This window comes from Scyliorhinus canicula, chromosome 16 (genome assembly GCF_902713615.1).
Source record: "Scyliorhinus canicula chromosome 16, sScyCan1.1, whole genome shotgun sequence".
In the NCBI taxonomy this organism is placed as follows: domain Eukaryota; kingdom Metazoa; phylum Chordata; class Chondrichthyes; order Carcharhiniformes; family Scyliorhinidae; genus Scyliorhinus; species Scyliorhinus canicula.
Genome location: NC_052161.1, coordinates 19,114,288 through 19,130,908, shown reverse-complemented (window position 1 = coordinate 19,130,908; position 16,621 = coordinate 19,114,288). Strand labels below are relative to the sequence as shown.

Below are 16,621 nucleotides of genomic sequence, written 5' to 3'. Positions count from 1 at the left end.
ATTAAACTCCATTTGCCACCTCTCAGCCCAGCTCTGCAGCTTATCTATGTCCCTCTGTAACCTGCAACATCCTTCCGCACTGTCTACAACTCCACCGACTTTAGTGTCGTCTGCAAATTTACTCACCCATCCTTCTGCGCCCTCCTCTAGGTCATTTATAAAAATGACAAACAGCAACGGCCCCAGAACAGATCCTTGTGGTACGCCACTCGTAACTGAACTCCATTCTGAACATTTCCCATCAACTACCACTCTCTGTCTTCTTTCAACTAGCCAATTTCTGATCCACATCTCTAAATCACCCTCATGGAATTTGGATATGTGGAGAGAAATTATGGGGTAAGGCACAGAGTGGGACTAGCTAGATTGTTCTTACAGACAGCCAGCACTGATTTGGCAGGCTGGATAGCTCTGTGCTGTAACCATTCTTTTTTTTCCCAAGGGGCAATTTAGTGTGACCAATCCACCCCTCATAAAATGATTAAGCCAACTTCTACAACAAAATTTGAGAGTTTCATCAGCACAAAATATATATTCAGGCTCAAAATAAGAAAATGTATTGCATCATGTAATTTATCACATTATATCATGTGACATGATCTGGAATGCACTGGTGGAAAGGATGGCAAACTCCTGTGACTGTCAAAAGGGAATTTGGATATGTGGAGAGAAATTATGGGGTAAGGCACAGAGTGGGACTAGCTAGATTGTTCTTACAGACAGCCAGCACTGATTTGGCAGGCTGGATAGCTCTGTGCTGTAACCATTCTTTTTTTTCCCAAGGGGCAATTTAGTGTGACCAATCCACCTAACCTGCACATTTTTGGGTTGTGGGGACGAAACCCAAGCAAACACGGGGAGAATGTGCAAACTCCACATGGACAGTGACCCAGAGCCGGGACCGAACCTGGGACCTCGGCGCCGGGAGGCTGCAGTGCTAACCCACTGCGCCACCATGCTGCCCGGTGCTGTAACCATTCTACCATAATGCATTATTCTGGCACAATAGAGCCATGTCCCCGAAAAGTTACAAAGTCTAATTGCAAAAGAAACGAGTGGTTAATAGGTCAGACTAGTGAGATTATGTCACACCTGTAACAAAAATGTGGCACTAAAGTACGATACAATTGATATGATGGATGTCTGGTATGTGCGCAATGTACTATTTTAATTTTTTTATAAAACAGAATTGGCAAAACCACCATGTATTGAAACAGTACAGCTGCGCAAACCAATTTTTTAATATAAAGAACCACTTGTGATCTGGCATGCCAATCAATACACAACATATAATTTTGTTGGGACAGTGAAGGTCACTTAAGGCCACAAAACTAAGTCACCAGAGCCTCAGATCATTCACTTTTATTTGATAAAAGAAATTTATAATTTAGAGTATGGTTCAGAAATTACACAAATATGAAATAATCTTAAATACATTCACTTCCAACCTAGAGCATACAACTGACCAGCACATTCAAATTTCCACATTTCTTGATCAAATATAAACTCAATGACCTCAGGTTAGTTGTCCTTATTTACCGCAATACTATTTTCTGGCCTTAACCAAACACCACCATGGCAGATTAATAATATGTATACATGATTAATAATAGATACATTACATGGTAAACTACATTTGCTCACAGTACACCACCCAATTTACCTACATGTAGAAAAGTGTGAAATTTAAATTCTTTCAGGCTCCAAATACACAAGATATTGGAACCAAAGCCCTCAATGACAGCTTACCTTTCTGGAGTTTGAATATTGTCCAAGTCTTCAATATCAAGCACCATTTGCTGAGACTCTCCTTTAGCAGCCTCAGTCTTTTCCTCAGCTAACTTAAGGTAAGTCCTAACCACATCCTCCAAGGATTTGATATTTACCTGTTTAAAAAAAAAAGGCAACATAAAGATATTCTTGCAGCGACAAAGCCAAACTCTAATCTACTACAATACAGGCCAATCAGAAAATACATCAATGTCACATTTAAGAATCTTTTCATCCATCAAAGTATGTAAATTAGGATTTGGAAATGATTAGTTTGAGCTTGGCATAGGAAGGTGGGGAAAAAAATAATGGAATCTAAATTGGAATGTGAGGACTATTGTCTTTGTTTAATGAGTCCATGTGCTTCTTTGTTACAGTAAGAAGTCTTACAACACCAGGTTAAAGTCCAACAGGTTTGTTTCAAACACTAGCTTTCGGAGCACTGCTCCTTCCTCAGGTCTAGCACCTGAGGAAGGAGCAGTGCTCCAAAAGCTAGTGTTTGAAACAAACCTGTTGGACTTTAACCTGGTGTTGTAAGACTTCTTACTGTGCTCACCCCAGTCCAACACCGGCATCTCCACTTCTTTGTTACAGGCAGTCTTGATGTATCTATTTGTAAACTTTGATCTTTTTTTTCGTATCATATGAATTGTACTGATTAACAATACAGCGTACAGTTTTTAATTGTACACGGGCATGTGCTGCACTTCTCCACACTGCATGTGCCTTACTTGATTTAAACAGAAATTTTGACTATTCTCTCCTGCACTCCAACCGTTGACTGCCTCATTGCATACTTTTTATATTTTCCAGTCTTTTTCATGTGCTCTGTTGACCTAGCTGGGTTTTGTTTTATATCTTGTAGTTGAAGAGGGTGGAGCTGCTACACTCCCTGCCAAGCAACAATCAATAATTTGTCAACAGAATGGATGTAGTCATTTATTGATAGAAATAAGCTAACAAGCCTTTCAGTACCCACAATTCATGGGAAAACAGTCACAGCACGCACATTTTTTCTTGAGAATACGCTTGGTTTAAAATCAACATTTAAAGATAACTCCTGTATTTGCGTCTATTCCAGGGGTGGGCAAACTTTTCCGTGCAAGGGCCACATTCAGAAATTCGCAATTTTAACGGGCCGCATAGTATATTAAGTAAAATAATTACTTCACCCGGTTATGATTCTGGGCGCCTCATATAGAACATAGAACAGTACAGCACAGAACAGGCCCTTCGGCCCTCGACGTTGTGCCGAGCAATGATCACCCTACTCAAGTCAACGTATCCACCCTATACCAGTAAGTAACCCAACAGCCCCCCCCCATTAACCTTAAAAAAAAATTAAAAAGTAAAAAAAAATTTTTTTTTAATGACTTGGTGGGCCGCATAAAGATCTTTGGCGGGCCGCATGCGGCCCGCAGGCCGTAGTTTGCCCATCCCTGGTCTATTCTATAGATAAATCACAGAATTTACAGTGCAGAGGCCATTCGGCCCATTGAGTCTGAGCCGAATGGCCTCCTTGGAAAGAGTACCTACTTAAGCCCACGCCTCCACCTCATCCTTGTAACCCAGTAATCCCACCTAACCTTTTAGACACCAAGGGGTAATTTTAACATGACCAATCCACCTAACCTGCACTTCTTCGGACTGTGGGAGGAAACCGGAGCACCCGGAAGAAACCCACGCAGACACAAGAAGTGTAAACTCCACACAGGCAGTCACCCAAAGGCGGAATTGAACCCAGGTCCCTGGAGCTGTGAGGCAGCAATGTTAACCACTGTGCCACCGTGCAGCTCACAAAAGGAAATTTGTGACCCGTCCCTTTTGGCAATATGTTGTGATAGAGCAATCTTGGAATTCTTGAAGCTGCTAGACCTGGTGGCGGTGACTAGTGATTCATCTGTATTTAAAACAAAAGCACAAAGATACATTTGGCCTGGAGTCAAATGAGTTAATTTGGTTCAGATGTATCGAGTCAATTTAAAAGAAAATTAAAATCCATAGTCTTCGCGACATGAAAATTTCTAATCAGTAAATTTAATGTGTAGTGAGTTCAGAGAATATAATAAAATCTCTACCCCAATCTCAATTTGGGGAAAAAAAATACAGTACAATTCAAATGATTAAAAAAAGTCTAACAATTTGTACCAGGTCTGGTTTTCCCAAGTTCTGGCTTGATTCATTTTTGGAGCAACATGGCAGCACAGTGGTTAGCACTGCTGCCTCACAGTTCCAGGGACCCGGGTTCAATTCTGGCCTCGGGTGACTGTGTGGAGTTTGTACTTTTGCCCCTCGTATGCCTGGGTTTCGTCCGGCTGGTCCGATTTCCTCCCACCGTCCAAGGATGAGCAGGTTAGGTAGATTGGCCATGATAAATTGCCCCTTCATGACCAAAAGGTTAGATGGGGTTACTGGGTGGGGGCTTGGGCTTATGTAGGGTGCTCTTTCTGAGGGCCGGTGCAGACTGGATGGGCTGAATGGCCTCCTGTTGCACTATAAATTTTATGATTCTATGTGATGAACATATATACATGGAAAAAATATGGATATAAAGCTCAAAACAAAGTATTATCATTACACAAAAATGTCACGTGGGCCTTGGACAGTTGGGAACCAATCACTTGCTTCTTACAGGAGCCACTGAAGATTAATTTGCAATAATCAAACAATTTTGAATTTGAGTAAACCAAGTTGATAGGTAACATAGGTTGACATTATCTGCAAAGAATGAACCTATTCTGATATTTTTGATTAAGATTCCTCACAAAAAGCACCAAACACTTAAAGCAGCCAATTGCAGTTGCTTTCAGTGCTTAGTGGCAGATCATGTAGCCAATGATCAGCTGTGAAATTCCATGGAGTCCACGTAATCCAATGACAGATGGAATTAAATCAAGAATTTCCTTGTTAAAAACAAAAAAAAAACAAATGGGTGTACTTTTGGGTGTGGAGAGGAGAGTAAACTTCACATCTAGTTCTTGCCTGCATGCCCCTTTCCTCGTCAACTATTAGGGCTGAGCCAAACACCACATAAACATTGATGTGCAGCATTACCCTGAGCTCAGTTTAAACTTCATAAACTTTATACCCCAAGCTACCAAGTAATCCACCTTTTTAAAAATATAATCTTTATTATTGTCACAAGTAGGCTTACATACATTAACACCGCAATGAAGTTACTGTGAAAATCCCCTAGGTGTCACAATCCGGCACCTGTTTGGGTACATGGAGGGAGAATTCAGATTGTCCAATTCACCTAACAACACGTCTTGTGGGAGGAAACCGGAGCACCAGGAGGAAACCCACGCAGACACGGGAAGACCGTGCAGCCTCTGCACAGACAGTGGCCCAAGCCGGGAATCGAACCTGGGACCCTGGCGCTGTGAAGCAACCATGCTAACCACTGTGTCACCCTTTTGTCTTCGGACATCTCACCGTACCGCCATTGAAACTTGCATCTCCTCTTGCCTCTAGACTTATCTTTGCCCATCACGTTCTGTTCCATCACAGCCTAAAAGGCCCTAACCCCCATCTCTCATTCCATCTTTCCTTAGAAACCATTTCTTCAATTTACTCTCTTAACTCCCACTCGTGTCCAATTTTCCAACCCTTAATTAAAGCACTGGGGGCAGCACGGTGGCGCAGTGGTTAGCATCGCTGCTTCACGGCGCCGAGGTCCCAGGTTCAATCCCAGCTCTGGGTCACTGACAGTGTAGAGTTTGCACATTCTCCCCATGTTTGAGAGAGTTTCACCCCAAAAACCCAAAGGTGTACATGGTAGGTGGATTGGCCACGCTAAATTGCCCCTTAATTGGGTAATCTAAAAATAAAGCACTGTGGTATTTTTCTGAGCATGAAATAGATATTAGCTGAGGCAGTGAGTTATATTGCTCTTTCCATGCAGAAAGACCACCTTCCTACCACCATTTTGTTTTTTTACTGAAAGGTGCATGAGAAAGAAGGGCAAGCCAGGCACAGAAAAATATGCATATTTAAAGATAAAAATTACAAAAGATTTTTGATTAAAGTTTTGATTACAAACCATATTGTTCAACAACAATGAAAATAACAGCGACTTATTGAATTCCAATCTGCCAACTTCAGAAACATGACAAATAAAACTTGGTAGTGACTGGATTAACAATTCCCATTACATCAGCATGTCCGTCACCACAAGATAGTAACTCAATGTGTGTACACGGCATTCTCAAAGTTCAACATACCTGCTGGCAGATGTTCTTGTACTGATACAATCCTTCCTTTGCTAGGTGGCTTTTACGAAGATCCACACACAGCTCTAGGTATTTGAGCATAATAGGCTCGTGTATTTTCTGCCATGTTCGATGCTTTTTGCTTTTAATAACATCGTACAACACATCAAGAGCAGGTTGCTTCTTGCCAACCTCCAAGAACTCTGCAATCAAACAGGCACATTGTTAATTCAAAGGATGCTCAAACTGCACATTTGACATAAAAACACCATAAATTTTAAACAGTTCAGTGTAACCAAGCAATAATGCAAGACGACGGAATCCTCCCATTCTGACTTACTCAACACACCAATTGTGGATGACTTCAACTATCAGTTTTTATTCTAACAAAAAGATCAGCATTTTCCCCAAATATCATAATCGTCTAAACTACTTGTAGCAAAATCAAACTCTTTCTCCACTGAAATAACTTGGCCTCATTTCCAATATGTCGCTACTCTGTGCCCCTTAAAATAAACCCATGATATTACTGGCTCCTTGCAATCAGAAATCGTGACAGCCACATTCTCCTCTAAAGGTTGCTGCCCATCGTATCCACTGTGGCAAACTTCACCACTCTCCCCATCCTGTTCATTCCACCTACACCTTTTGATTCTGCCAGATATGCCACCACTGTTGTCAGCATCTCTCTAGATTAAGACCCGTGATTAAGACCCTGCTATCACAACTTTATTCTGCATCACTGCACTGGCATCCAGGCTTTGACTGGACCTCGACTTAATGGCGGCGGCAACCGGTACCTTATCGAATCTCCCTTTGGGTAGATGTTCCATCATCCGTTGCCCCCAAATCATCACATCATTGTGTTCCACATTACTAAGTCACATCTTGGGTTGCACCCATTACTTTTCTGGTAGATTCCCACGTTTTAAGCACCTTAATCTCCAGCCCCATCCTATCTCATTTAAAATCCACACCACCGAATGTCCCAAGCTGCAACTCCTGTTTCTCATCCAGACATTTCCCCTTACCCTCTGCACTGAATGATTCGCAAACCCATCTCAGGTTGTCCCTCAAAGACCACCAGTTTTTACTCTGACTCAACCCATTTACAGCAGAAATCTTCATCCATGCATTTGTTATCTCCAGACTCTAATGCTACAATGTTCTCTTGGCTAACTTTCCATATTCCCAGACTCTTTCAGTTGCTTCAACACCGACTTAGTGGTACCCCATCTGCGCATCATTAGTGGCCATTCCTTCAGGCAATATGCTCAAATTCTCTTTAAATCCCTCATTTCCCCTTCAAGACTCTTCTTAAAACCCACCTCTCAAGCTTTTTGTCATAAATCAATATTCCCTTCGTTTCTTTAATGTTACTATCAATTGTAAACTTCTAAAGCCAACAGAAGATTTTCTCTTCAAAGTTGTTTCAACATATTAAAAAATCCATTTAGCCATTTGTGGCTGCAGTACTGTGGTAATTGTAAAGGTAAGCCTATCAGTTCATCAGGCCTCATAGGTGGGTGCCAAAATACAAACTAGGAATGGAACATATGCACAAGAGATGTTTTCCTCCCAAAAATGACACTTCCAGGTGATACATATGTATCAACTTGCATACACTAAATCAATAATCAACTCAAGGGCTTGGTGTTTTAATGTGATACAAATATTATTGTAGGTAGGTCCATTATAATATAAATGAACTTGTTGTAAAGTTGACAAGGTCATCAGCTGAGCACTGGATTTTTTGGACTATATCCAATCAGTGTGTTGGTACATAATGATGTCCTCCTTGGCAAGAAACAGAAAAGGACTGCCATTGGTGACCCTTGCTCATAACTGGTCACCATGCTAATTGTGGACTGGTGGGGGGTGAGGGGGAAAGAGGGGAAGGGAAAGCAAGTGAGAAAATTAATGTGGAATGTTCAGTGTAATGAATGAAAAGAACATTGTCAAAAGTAGCGTAGGTTAAACAATGTCACATTTCTGTTGTGGAAGCCAAATCATTGTCTATATCATGTCATGCATTACCAGCACTTCCAACTAGTGTATTTAGCACATTTCAAATATATTTTAGCTTTATCAAAAATATTTAGTGATTTGCTTCTAACAACAGCACGGTAGCATAGGGCAGCACGGTAGCATGGTGGTTAGCATAAATGCTTCACAGCTCCAGGGTCCCAGGTTCGATTCCCGGCTGGGTCACTGTCTGTGTGGAGTCTCCACGTCCTCCCCGTGTGTGCGTGGGTTTCCTCCGGGTGCTCCGGTTTCCTCCCACCGTCCAAAGATGTGCGGGTTAGGTGGATTGGCCATGCTAAATTGCCCGTAGTGTCCTAATAGTAACGTTAAGGGGGGGGGGGGGGGGGGGGGGGGGGGGGGGGGGGGGGGGGGGGGGGTTGTTTGGGTTACGGGTATAGGGTGGATACGTGGGTTTGAGTTGGGTGATCATTGCTCGGCACAACATCGAGGGCCGAAGGGCCTGTTCTGTGCTGTACTGTTCTAAAAAAAAACACTTGAATGGACATTGGTGCACAAGTCGGTCATTCAGCACCCCAAGACTGTTCTGCTAATCGTCTTCTTAGCCATTCCCCAGGATAGAGGACTCGCTTCCACTCCAATTCAGTGTTCTGAAATGGCTGAGAAGACCAATGCATGGATGCTCTGCCACATGTGGGGCAAGTGGTGTTTGAAGAGTTGGTGGATGGGTTGTTTATAGGTTTGTGCGCTCCCGCCAAAGCCTTGCCTTTGCACATTGCTGACTAAGTATCTCGATGTGCTCGGTGCCATCCCAAATGAACCGTCTCCATTTTGGCTGGTCACAAGCCAGGGACTCCCAAGAATTGGCTGAGGTTGACCTCCTCAGCGATACTTTATGATGACATCCCTGAAGCATTCCCACTGTCCTCTAGTGTCCTGCCGTGACTAGGTTCCATGTAGAGCATTTTTTCGATAATCTGGTGCCATGCATATAAACAACATGCCCTGTCCATTGAAGCTGGTTTTGACTGATTAGTGCCTGGATGCTGGGCAAGGAGAGGACACTGCTGCTGGACGACCATTGTTGCCATTGGATTTGGAGGATTTTGTTATGCCACTGCTGGTGCTACTTGTCCAGTGCTTGGAGATGCCTGCTATAGATTGTGCAAGTCTACAACACATAGGAGTGTAGAGATCACTGCTGCCCAGTAAACAGGAAATTCAAGAAAAAATGCAAGGAACAATACCAACCAACATAAATCACCTCTTTGAGCCTCTAAAAAAAGCCTTGGATTCTGTCAACGGTGATGGCTAACGGACTGCCCTCTTCAAATTTGGTTGCGTTTAAATTTCTCACACATCCTCTGCCCACTGAACATGACTTGCAGACCATGAATCTGACCAACATAATCACCATAGACCCTATGTCAGTGAAAAATGGGGTCAAAGAAGGATGTGTTATTTTAACCACAATCTTCCTCATTGCAATGCTGCACACTACCTCCATTAAATTACCCAGAGATGTAGAGATAATCTAGACGTGGAAAACTGTTCGACCTACGCCACCTTCAATCAAAACCACTGCAACCTCAGTCATACAGCCTCAGTACACAGAAGACTGTACTCACTCAAACAGCTCTGGGTCACGGACGACTCCTCCAAAGCACATGGGAAAATGGGCCTATCATTAAACACTAAGAAAACCAAGGTCCTTTTCCAACTAGCTCCAATAACAGAACATCTTTCCCCTCCGGTGAGACACTGAAAACTGTGAACCTTTTTCTGTATCTTGGGACCTCCTGTTGTCATCCTATATCCACCTACGTCAAAATTCATCAGTTCCTCCGATGTGTCAAATCAGCCTTCAGCCGACTGAGGAAGAGTATTTGAGATCCAGCATCTAAAAACCCCAAGACTACAATCATGGATTACTGGACAGCAATTATTGATCCCTGCAGTCCTATAGGGTTCTGCCACACATATTGGTCTACCAATCTCAGTTTTGAAAATATTAACAGTGAGAACTGTGCTTTCCGATTTCATTCCTTCATAGTCTTGCTCTAATTTGAAGACTGTGCCCTTGTTTTAGATTCATTCCAGCAGCGGAGATAATTCCCTTGTAGCTACCCTACCATTTCTTTTATTTTAAACACCTCAGTTAAATCAAACCCGCAGCCATCTAAACTCAAGCCAGTTTATGCAACCTTTAAGCTCCAGTATCATTCTGAAAGTTTGTCACCAGTCTCTTCCCAAAGTGTGGTGCTCAAAACTGAAAGCAGCATGCCCGAGAGTCTGACCAAGATTCTGTACAATGAAGCAGAACTTCCTTCCCTTGGTATACCAGTGCCAAGAGTCCAATAACCGTTTTGATTTCCTTTAAGATTGTTTTGTATACACCAACACTCAAATCACTTTCCTCTGCCACTCTTCAGGTTTCAGCATTAGGCAAATTTTCAGATTTGTCAATCATGGATCCAGAGTGGATGACCTCACCACTTTTCCATATTGAAGAGCATCTGCTACAATTACAACCATGAAATCTGTCTATGACCCTTTGCATACGGTTCTTACCTAAACAACCTATTGTGCCTTCCAAGCTCAAGATACTCAACTCCATATTCTCTCTTTCACTGACATGGTTAAGAGCTGAAGCCCAAGTACAGATTACAAACCAACATTACATAGCCTGTAGCACTAGAGTTCTACTCAGTCTCGAACCTCCTTAAAACTTTATATTGAGTAATATTGAATATACATGAGTAGGCCACTCGGTCCAATTAGTCTGTGCTGCTGTTTACACACCATGTCTCCTCTTGCTATACCTACATCACAACAGCCTTTCAATCCACATTTTAATTTATTTTTCTCCCATGTACTTGTATAGTTTCCCCATAGAAAACATCCAAGCTATTCGCTGCAATCCAGTTCCTGTCATACCAGGCTCCACGATCTAGGTAAAAGAAAATCTGTCCCAAATGGATTTATTCAGAACTATCTTGTATCTATTAAAAGGTTAACTCCAATCCCATGCACTCCATTTAGCTAATAATCTCGGCAGAATCTCAGCAAATGCTCTCTTAAAGTAGAGACCTGCTTAAAAATCTCAACTGGATAAGTAAGACAGATTGACAGATTCATGCTGATTCACATTGACAATTTACACAGATCATTGTGCTTATTCACATTGGCCTCAGTATAGACATCAGAACTTTACCAGGATTGTTGATAAACTGAAACTGTGTCCCCTGCCACCCCGATAACGTTTATGCAATCAATTCACCTCTTCCCCCCCCCCCCTTTTACATTATTGCCACAAAGAATCCCCCCCCCCCCACCTTTTACTGGTTACAAGCCCTCATCGCAGTCCCAGTTATCCTTAATGAACATTTGGTTTTACTTATTTTAATAATCCTTCAAATTTTCAACTTTATTAACAAGACCTGCTTAAAATACATATCTCAAACTCAAGGTACATTACACACAGACGATGTACACTATTACTTATCATTGAAAAAACATCTCCCAGCAAAATTTCGACAGAATAGATGGGTGAGACTAAGTAGAGCAATAAAAATAGAACAAAATACAATCTGTGCATCGAAGGAAACTACATTTCGGGTCGGAGGACCAAGAATAAGCGGTAAAGATTCAAGCTCCAAGAATCAGCTATTCAATTTCGAAGTAAATCGCAAAAGTAAATTACAAACAAGGCAGTATCAAATATTTTATAATTGCCCACATATGTTCCACCTAATTTGCTGATGCCTGAATCTAGATTTAAATTTAAAAATATAATTTAAGCTCCCGATTAAGGCAGGACAGAATTCCCCCTCCAGGGCAACGTACAAGCCAGATATGTTCAGCAGAGTTTATTTGGCGACTGAGTTCATTTGCCAAGTTATATTTGCATGACAAAAATTAGGAGCCGCCATTAAGTTAAGAGATCTGACAACATGTGCAGACCATAGGCCTGGTGAGAGGCCGCAGCCTCGCCCTTTGCCAGGCCACCTCAGCCATATGGCCCAGGGGGCCCCGTGGCTCAGGCCGGATCTTTCCCTTTAACCCACTCACTCACCGTTAGCCCTTTTAAGGGCGTTCTCCGGTCTCTGGAAATACGCCGGCATGGTTTCAGGCTCCGGACTCCCGCCGCAAGCTGGCCTCCCCCGGCGGAGCTACTCGGCGCTCGACAGACCCCCTTCAAAATGGAGACCGGTGCCACGTGACCCGCCCCGGCGCCCTCTGGATCCCGCGCACGCGCACTCCGACAGCGCTGCCCGGCGTCCTGCCCCGCCGGATCTGACGCACACGAGTTCCGACCTGGCTCCAGCGCAGGAGCACTCTGACCACGCTGTAGCTGGGCGCATGCTCAGCTCAGCTGCTCCTGAGCACCCTGTGTCATGAGCCAGTGAGTGAAAAAAAACCTGCATTTCTGTAGCGTCTTTCACGACCTCACAACGTCCCAAAGTGCTTGACAGTCAATGAAGTACTTTTGAAATTGAATCACTGACATTTAGGAAACAGCAGCCAATGGCAGGAATTTTGAAACAAGCTCTCACAAACAGGCAGCAAGGAGATAATCACCAGATTAAAAAAAATATGGGACAGCACGGTAGCACAGTGGTTAGCACTGCTGCCTCACAGCACCAGGGAGTTGGGTCCGATTCCGAGCTTGGGTCGCTGTGCGGTGTCTGTTCTCCCCATGTCTGCAGGGGTTTCCTCCGAGTGCTCCGGTTTCCTCCCATAGCTCAAAGATGTGCAGGTTAGGTGGATTGGTCATGCTAAATTGCTCCCAGGAGGGATTACGGCATAGGAATTAGGCCAAGGTAGGTTGCTCTTTCGAGGGTCGGTGAAAATGAAGATGAATTGATCAAGCTAAATTGCCCCTTAGCGGCCAGGGCAGCAAAGTAGCACAATGATTAGCACCATGGCTTCACAGCACCAGGGTTCCAGGTTCGGTTCCAGGTTCGATTCCTGGATGGGCCACTGTCACGTTTTCCCTGTTTCTGAGTGGGTTTCCTCCAGGTGCTCCGTTTTCTTCCCATTAATCCCGAAAGACATGCTGTTAAGAATTTGGACATTCTGAATTCTCCCTCTGTACTTGAACAGGTGCCGGAATGTGGCAACTAAGGGCTTTTTACAGTAACTTCATTGCAATGTAAGCCTACTTGTGGCAATAAAGATTATTATTATGTGCAGGCTAGCTTATGAGGCAAGAATGCTACCATCTGAATCAAAGCTGACATTGCACGTCATTTGTGCGTTGAATCAACAGACCTTTGCAAATAATTGTTTACACTAAAATATATTTTAAATTAAGAAAAGTACTATGGATTAAAAATCAATAAAGCTTGCTCGCAAATTATTAAAGTTATAATTTTAAACTTTAGATTTATAGCTAAGGGACATCACAAAAGAGCATAAAATAATGTTATCATGTTTGACATCACAGGCAAATAATGATGTTTCCTGCCATTCCATATAGCATTTGTTATGTGATTAAAATGATAACCTGGAGAAAGGGTTAAAATGCTGCCATGGCTCTGTGGAAATTTGAGTTCAAGTTATTTTTTTAACTTTGGAAATAAAAGTGTGGTTTCAGCAAAGGTGGCCATATGGACTGTGTTTTACAAATGTTTTTTGTGGGAGGAAGGGTCGGCAGAGATGACACCTGCTGTCCCTACCTGATTCAGCAGAAAGATGACTCCAGTCTCACATCTGCACAGACAGTGGTTTAGTAAAGCACTCAGCTGTATCAAACTATAAAGAATGCCACATGGACTTAAGTGTTTCACAAAGCCACACCACCATCTTTCAGAGTAACTGGCCAATAAATGTCAATGTCATGTACATTATGAGAAATCTATTTTAATGCAGAGAAATTTACAAAATATTTATTTTCAGTAAGATATTGCTTCAATTTTCAACAGGTGCAGTAGTTTGTTTTCTCAAATTATGATCTATGACTTGAATTTAAATAGTTCTGTATCAATATTAAATTATTTTATTAGAGTATTATGAAGTAGGTCTTTAATTTTGGATTGCAATTTTGTTGCATTTTTAAAAATAACAAATGATTTCAGTACTTTTAGCCACTACTAGTTAAAGTTTGATTCAAAGGGAATAGATGCACAAGAGACTGTTGTTGCTTGGTTCATAAGTAATTTCCACACTGGGGACATACTCAAATATTACAGCAAAACATTGTGAACTATCTATAGGGATTTTTGGCAGTAAATATTAAATTATATTAATGTTTTTTAAAATTAATTCATGAGATGTGGACATTGATGGCTAGGGAACATCAATTGCCCATCCTTAAATTCCCTTGAGAAGATGGTGGTGAGCTGCCTTCTTGAACCGTTGCAGTCCAAGTGCTGTGGGTACATTCACCGTGCTGTTCGGGAGGGAGTTCCAGGATTTTGACCCAGTGACGGTGAAGGAACGCGATATATGTTCCAAATCAGGCTGGTGAGTAGTTTGGAGGGGAATTTCCTGGTGGTGGTGTTGGTGATGATGTTGGTGGTGGTGTTCCCATTAGTCATTAGTCATTCCCATTAGGGGCTGGTTTAGCACATGGGCTAAATCACTGGCTTTTACAGCAGACCAAGGCAGGCCAGCAGCGTGGTTCAATTCCCATACCAGCCTCCCCGAACAGGTGCCAGAATGTGGTGACTAGGGGCTTTTCACAGTAACTTCATTGAAGCCTACTCGTGACAATAAGCGATTTTCATTTTATTTCAGTCTGCTGCCCCTGTCCTTCGATATCAGTGGTTTTCAACCGGTCTGCCATGGCACACTGGTGTGCCATGAGAACCATCCAAGTGTGACATTAAATTTTGTACAAAAGTTATGTATGTAAAAAAACATAAACAATATTGAATCCAACCAAAATTACAATTCATAAAACTCGTGAATATTAATCATCAAAAACTTTAAAGGTGAGGTATCGGACTTTTGATTCTAAAACGTGAACATTCTAAATGCAGGTGACCAAAGGTTAAATTGAGATCACGCGATAGTTTTTACTAGTCACCATAGAAGCCAAGCAATGGCGTTTGTGTGCATTTTTATTGATAGTAAAACACGACAAAACATGGGGCGTCACAGTGGTTAGAACTGCTGCCTCACTGCTCCAGGGAGCTGGGTTCAATTCTGGCCTGGGATGACTGTCTGTGCGGAGTTTGCACTTTCTCCTCGTGTCTGCGTGGGTTCCTCTGGGTGTTCCACAAAGATGTGCATGTTAGGTGGATTGGTCATGGTAAATCGCCCCTTAGTCTCCAAAAGGGTTACTGGGTTATGGGCATAGGGTGGAGGTGTGTGCTTAAGTAGGGTACTCTTTCCAAGGACTGGTGCAGTCTCGATGGGCCGAATGGCCTCCTTCTGCACTGTAAAATTTTATGATTCTATAACCATGCTGGCCGATGCAGCAAAATTGACCGTATCCACATTTCTTTGCTGGATCTATTTTATATTGCCTGATCTAAGAAGAAATGGTTGTTTGATTCCTCCGTTTATTGAGTCATTGATGAAATATCCGAACCCCAAGAGAAAAAGGGAGAAATGTTCAGTGACAGTATAATGAAAGCTATCTGGTCTTGGGGGTTTCATGGACAGGAGATTCTGCTTGGCCCATACTTGGAGGTCTCATCTGCAGAGAGAAGTTGTCAAGCGCTGCAATGTTACCATGTAGGTTAAAACACCATTTGCAGACAAAACATCCATCTCTTACGAGCAAAGACGTTCAGTACTGAAGCGCTTTAAAGAACCAAAAATGAAGTAGACCCAAAATCTGATGGGAGTGTGCGCGGGATTCGCAAAAAGCTCAAGAGGCTAGTTACCTGGTAAATGTAAGTAAATGTGACATTTATGAGCAATTCATTCAGCTGAAAGCAACTGAGTGTGCCATGGGATTGTTTGTCTCAGTGAACCGTGCCATGTTATTGTAAAGGTTGGACCACTGTCCTGGATGGTAGCGGTTGTGGGATTGGAAGATGCTGTTGAAGAGGTCTGAGTGAGTTCCTGTTGCTGTTTTCTACAGATCTTATGATTAGTTTGATGTTCATAGAATCGACAGTGTAGAAGGAGGCCATTCGGTCCATTGAGTCTGCACCGGCCCTTGGAAAGAGCACCCTAATTAAACCCACACCGCCACCCTAACCCCGTAGCCCCACCTAATATTTTTCAAATTAGCATGGCTAATCCACCTAACCTGCACATCTTTGGACTGTGAGAGGAAACCGGAGCATCCGGAGGAAACTCATGCAGACACGGGGATAAAGTGCAGACTCCGCACAGACAGTGACCCAAGCTCGGAATCGAACCCGGGACCATGGAGCTGTGAAGCAACGGTGCTAACCACTGCACTACTGTGCCGTCCATCTTCATTTACTTTTATCTAGGTGATGTGTTCAGAAGGTCACACCAAGGAAAAGCAGGGTCTTTAATGAGGTAAGTGATTTCTGTTCACATGGTGTGCTGTTTGTACAGACTGAACCACTGTATGGTTGGTGCCTTTCTATATTGGGCATTTACACCACCACCCAGAACACCAACATTAATACATTGACGACAGATCATCGAGGATAAATAGACAAAAGAGTATCTGACCAATGCACGTAATATGCAAGCCCTGGCCTTTTTATATATTTTGCGTTTTT

At 42.7% G+C, this 16,621-nt stretch overlaps 1 protein-coding gene across 1 annotated transcript in view; it reads right to left on the bottom strand.

The window, feature by feature from the left end:
- eif3s10 (eukaryotic translation initiation factor 3, subunit 10 (theta)) overlaps positions 1 to 12,206 on the bottom strand; it is a 43,096-nt gene extending 30,890 nt beyond the window's left edge. Inside the window, exons 1-3 of the mRNA XM_038821409.1 lie at positions 12,040 to 12,206; positions 5,994 to 6,184; positions 1,750 to 1,886 (exon numbers count right to left, since the gene is read on the bottom strand). Coding sequence (XP_038677337.1) covers positions 1,750 to 1,886; positions 5,994 to 6,184; positions 12,040 to 12,088 — 377 coding nt within the window. The 5' untranslated portion in view covers positions 12,089 to 12,206. The remainder of the gene's footprint in view (positions 1 to 1,749; positions 1,887 to 5,993; positions 6,185 to 12,039) is intronic.
- Between the last annotated feature and the right edge of the window lie 4,415 nt (positions 12,207 to 16,621).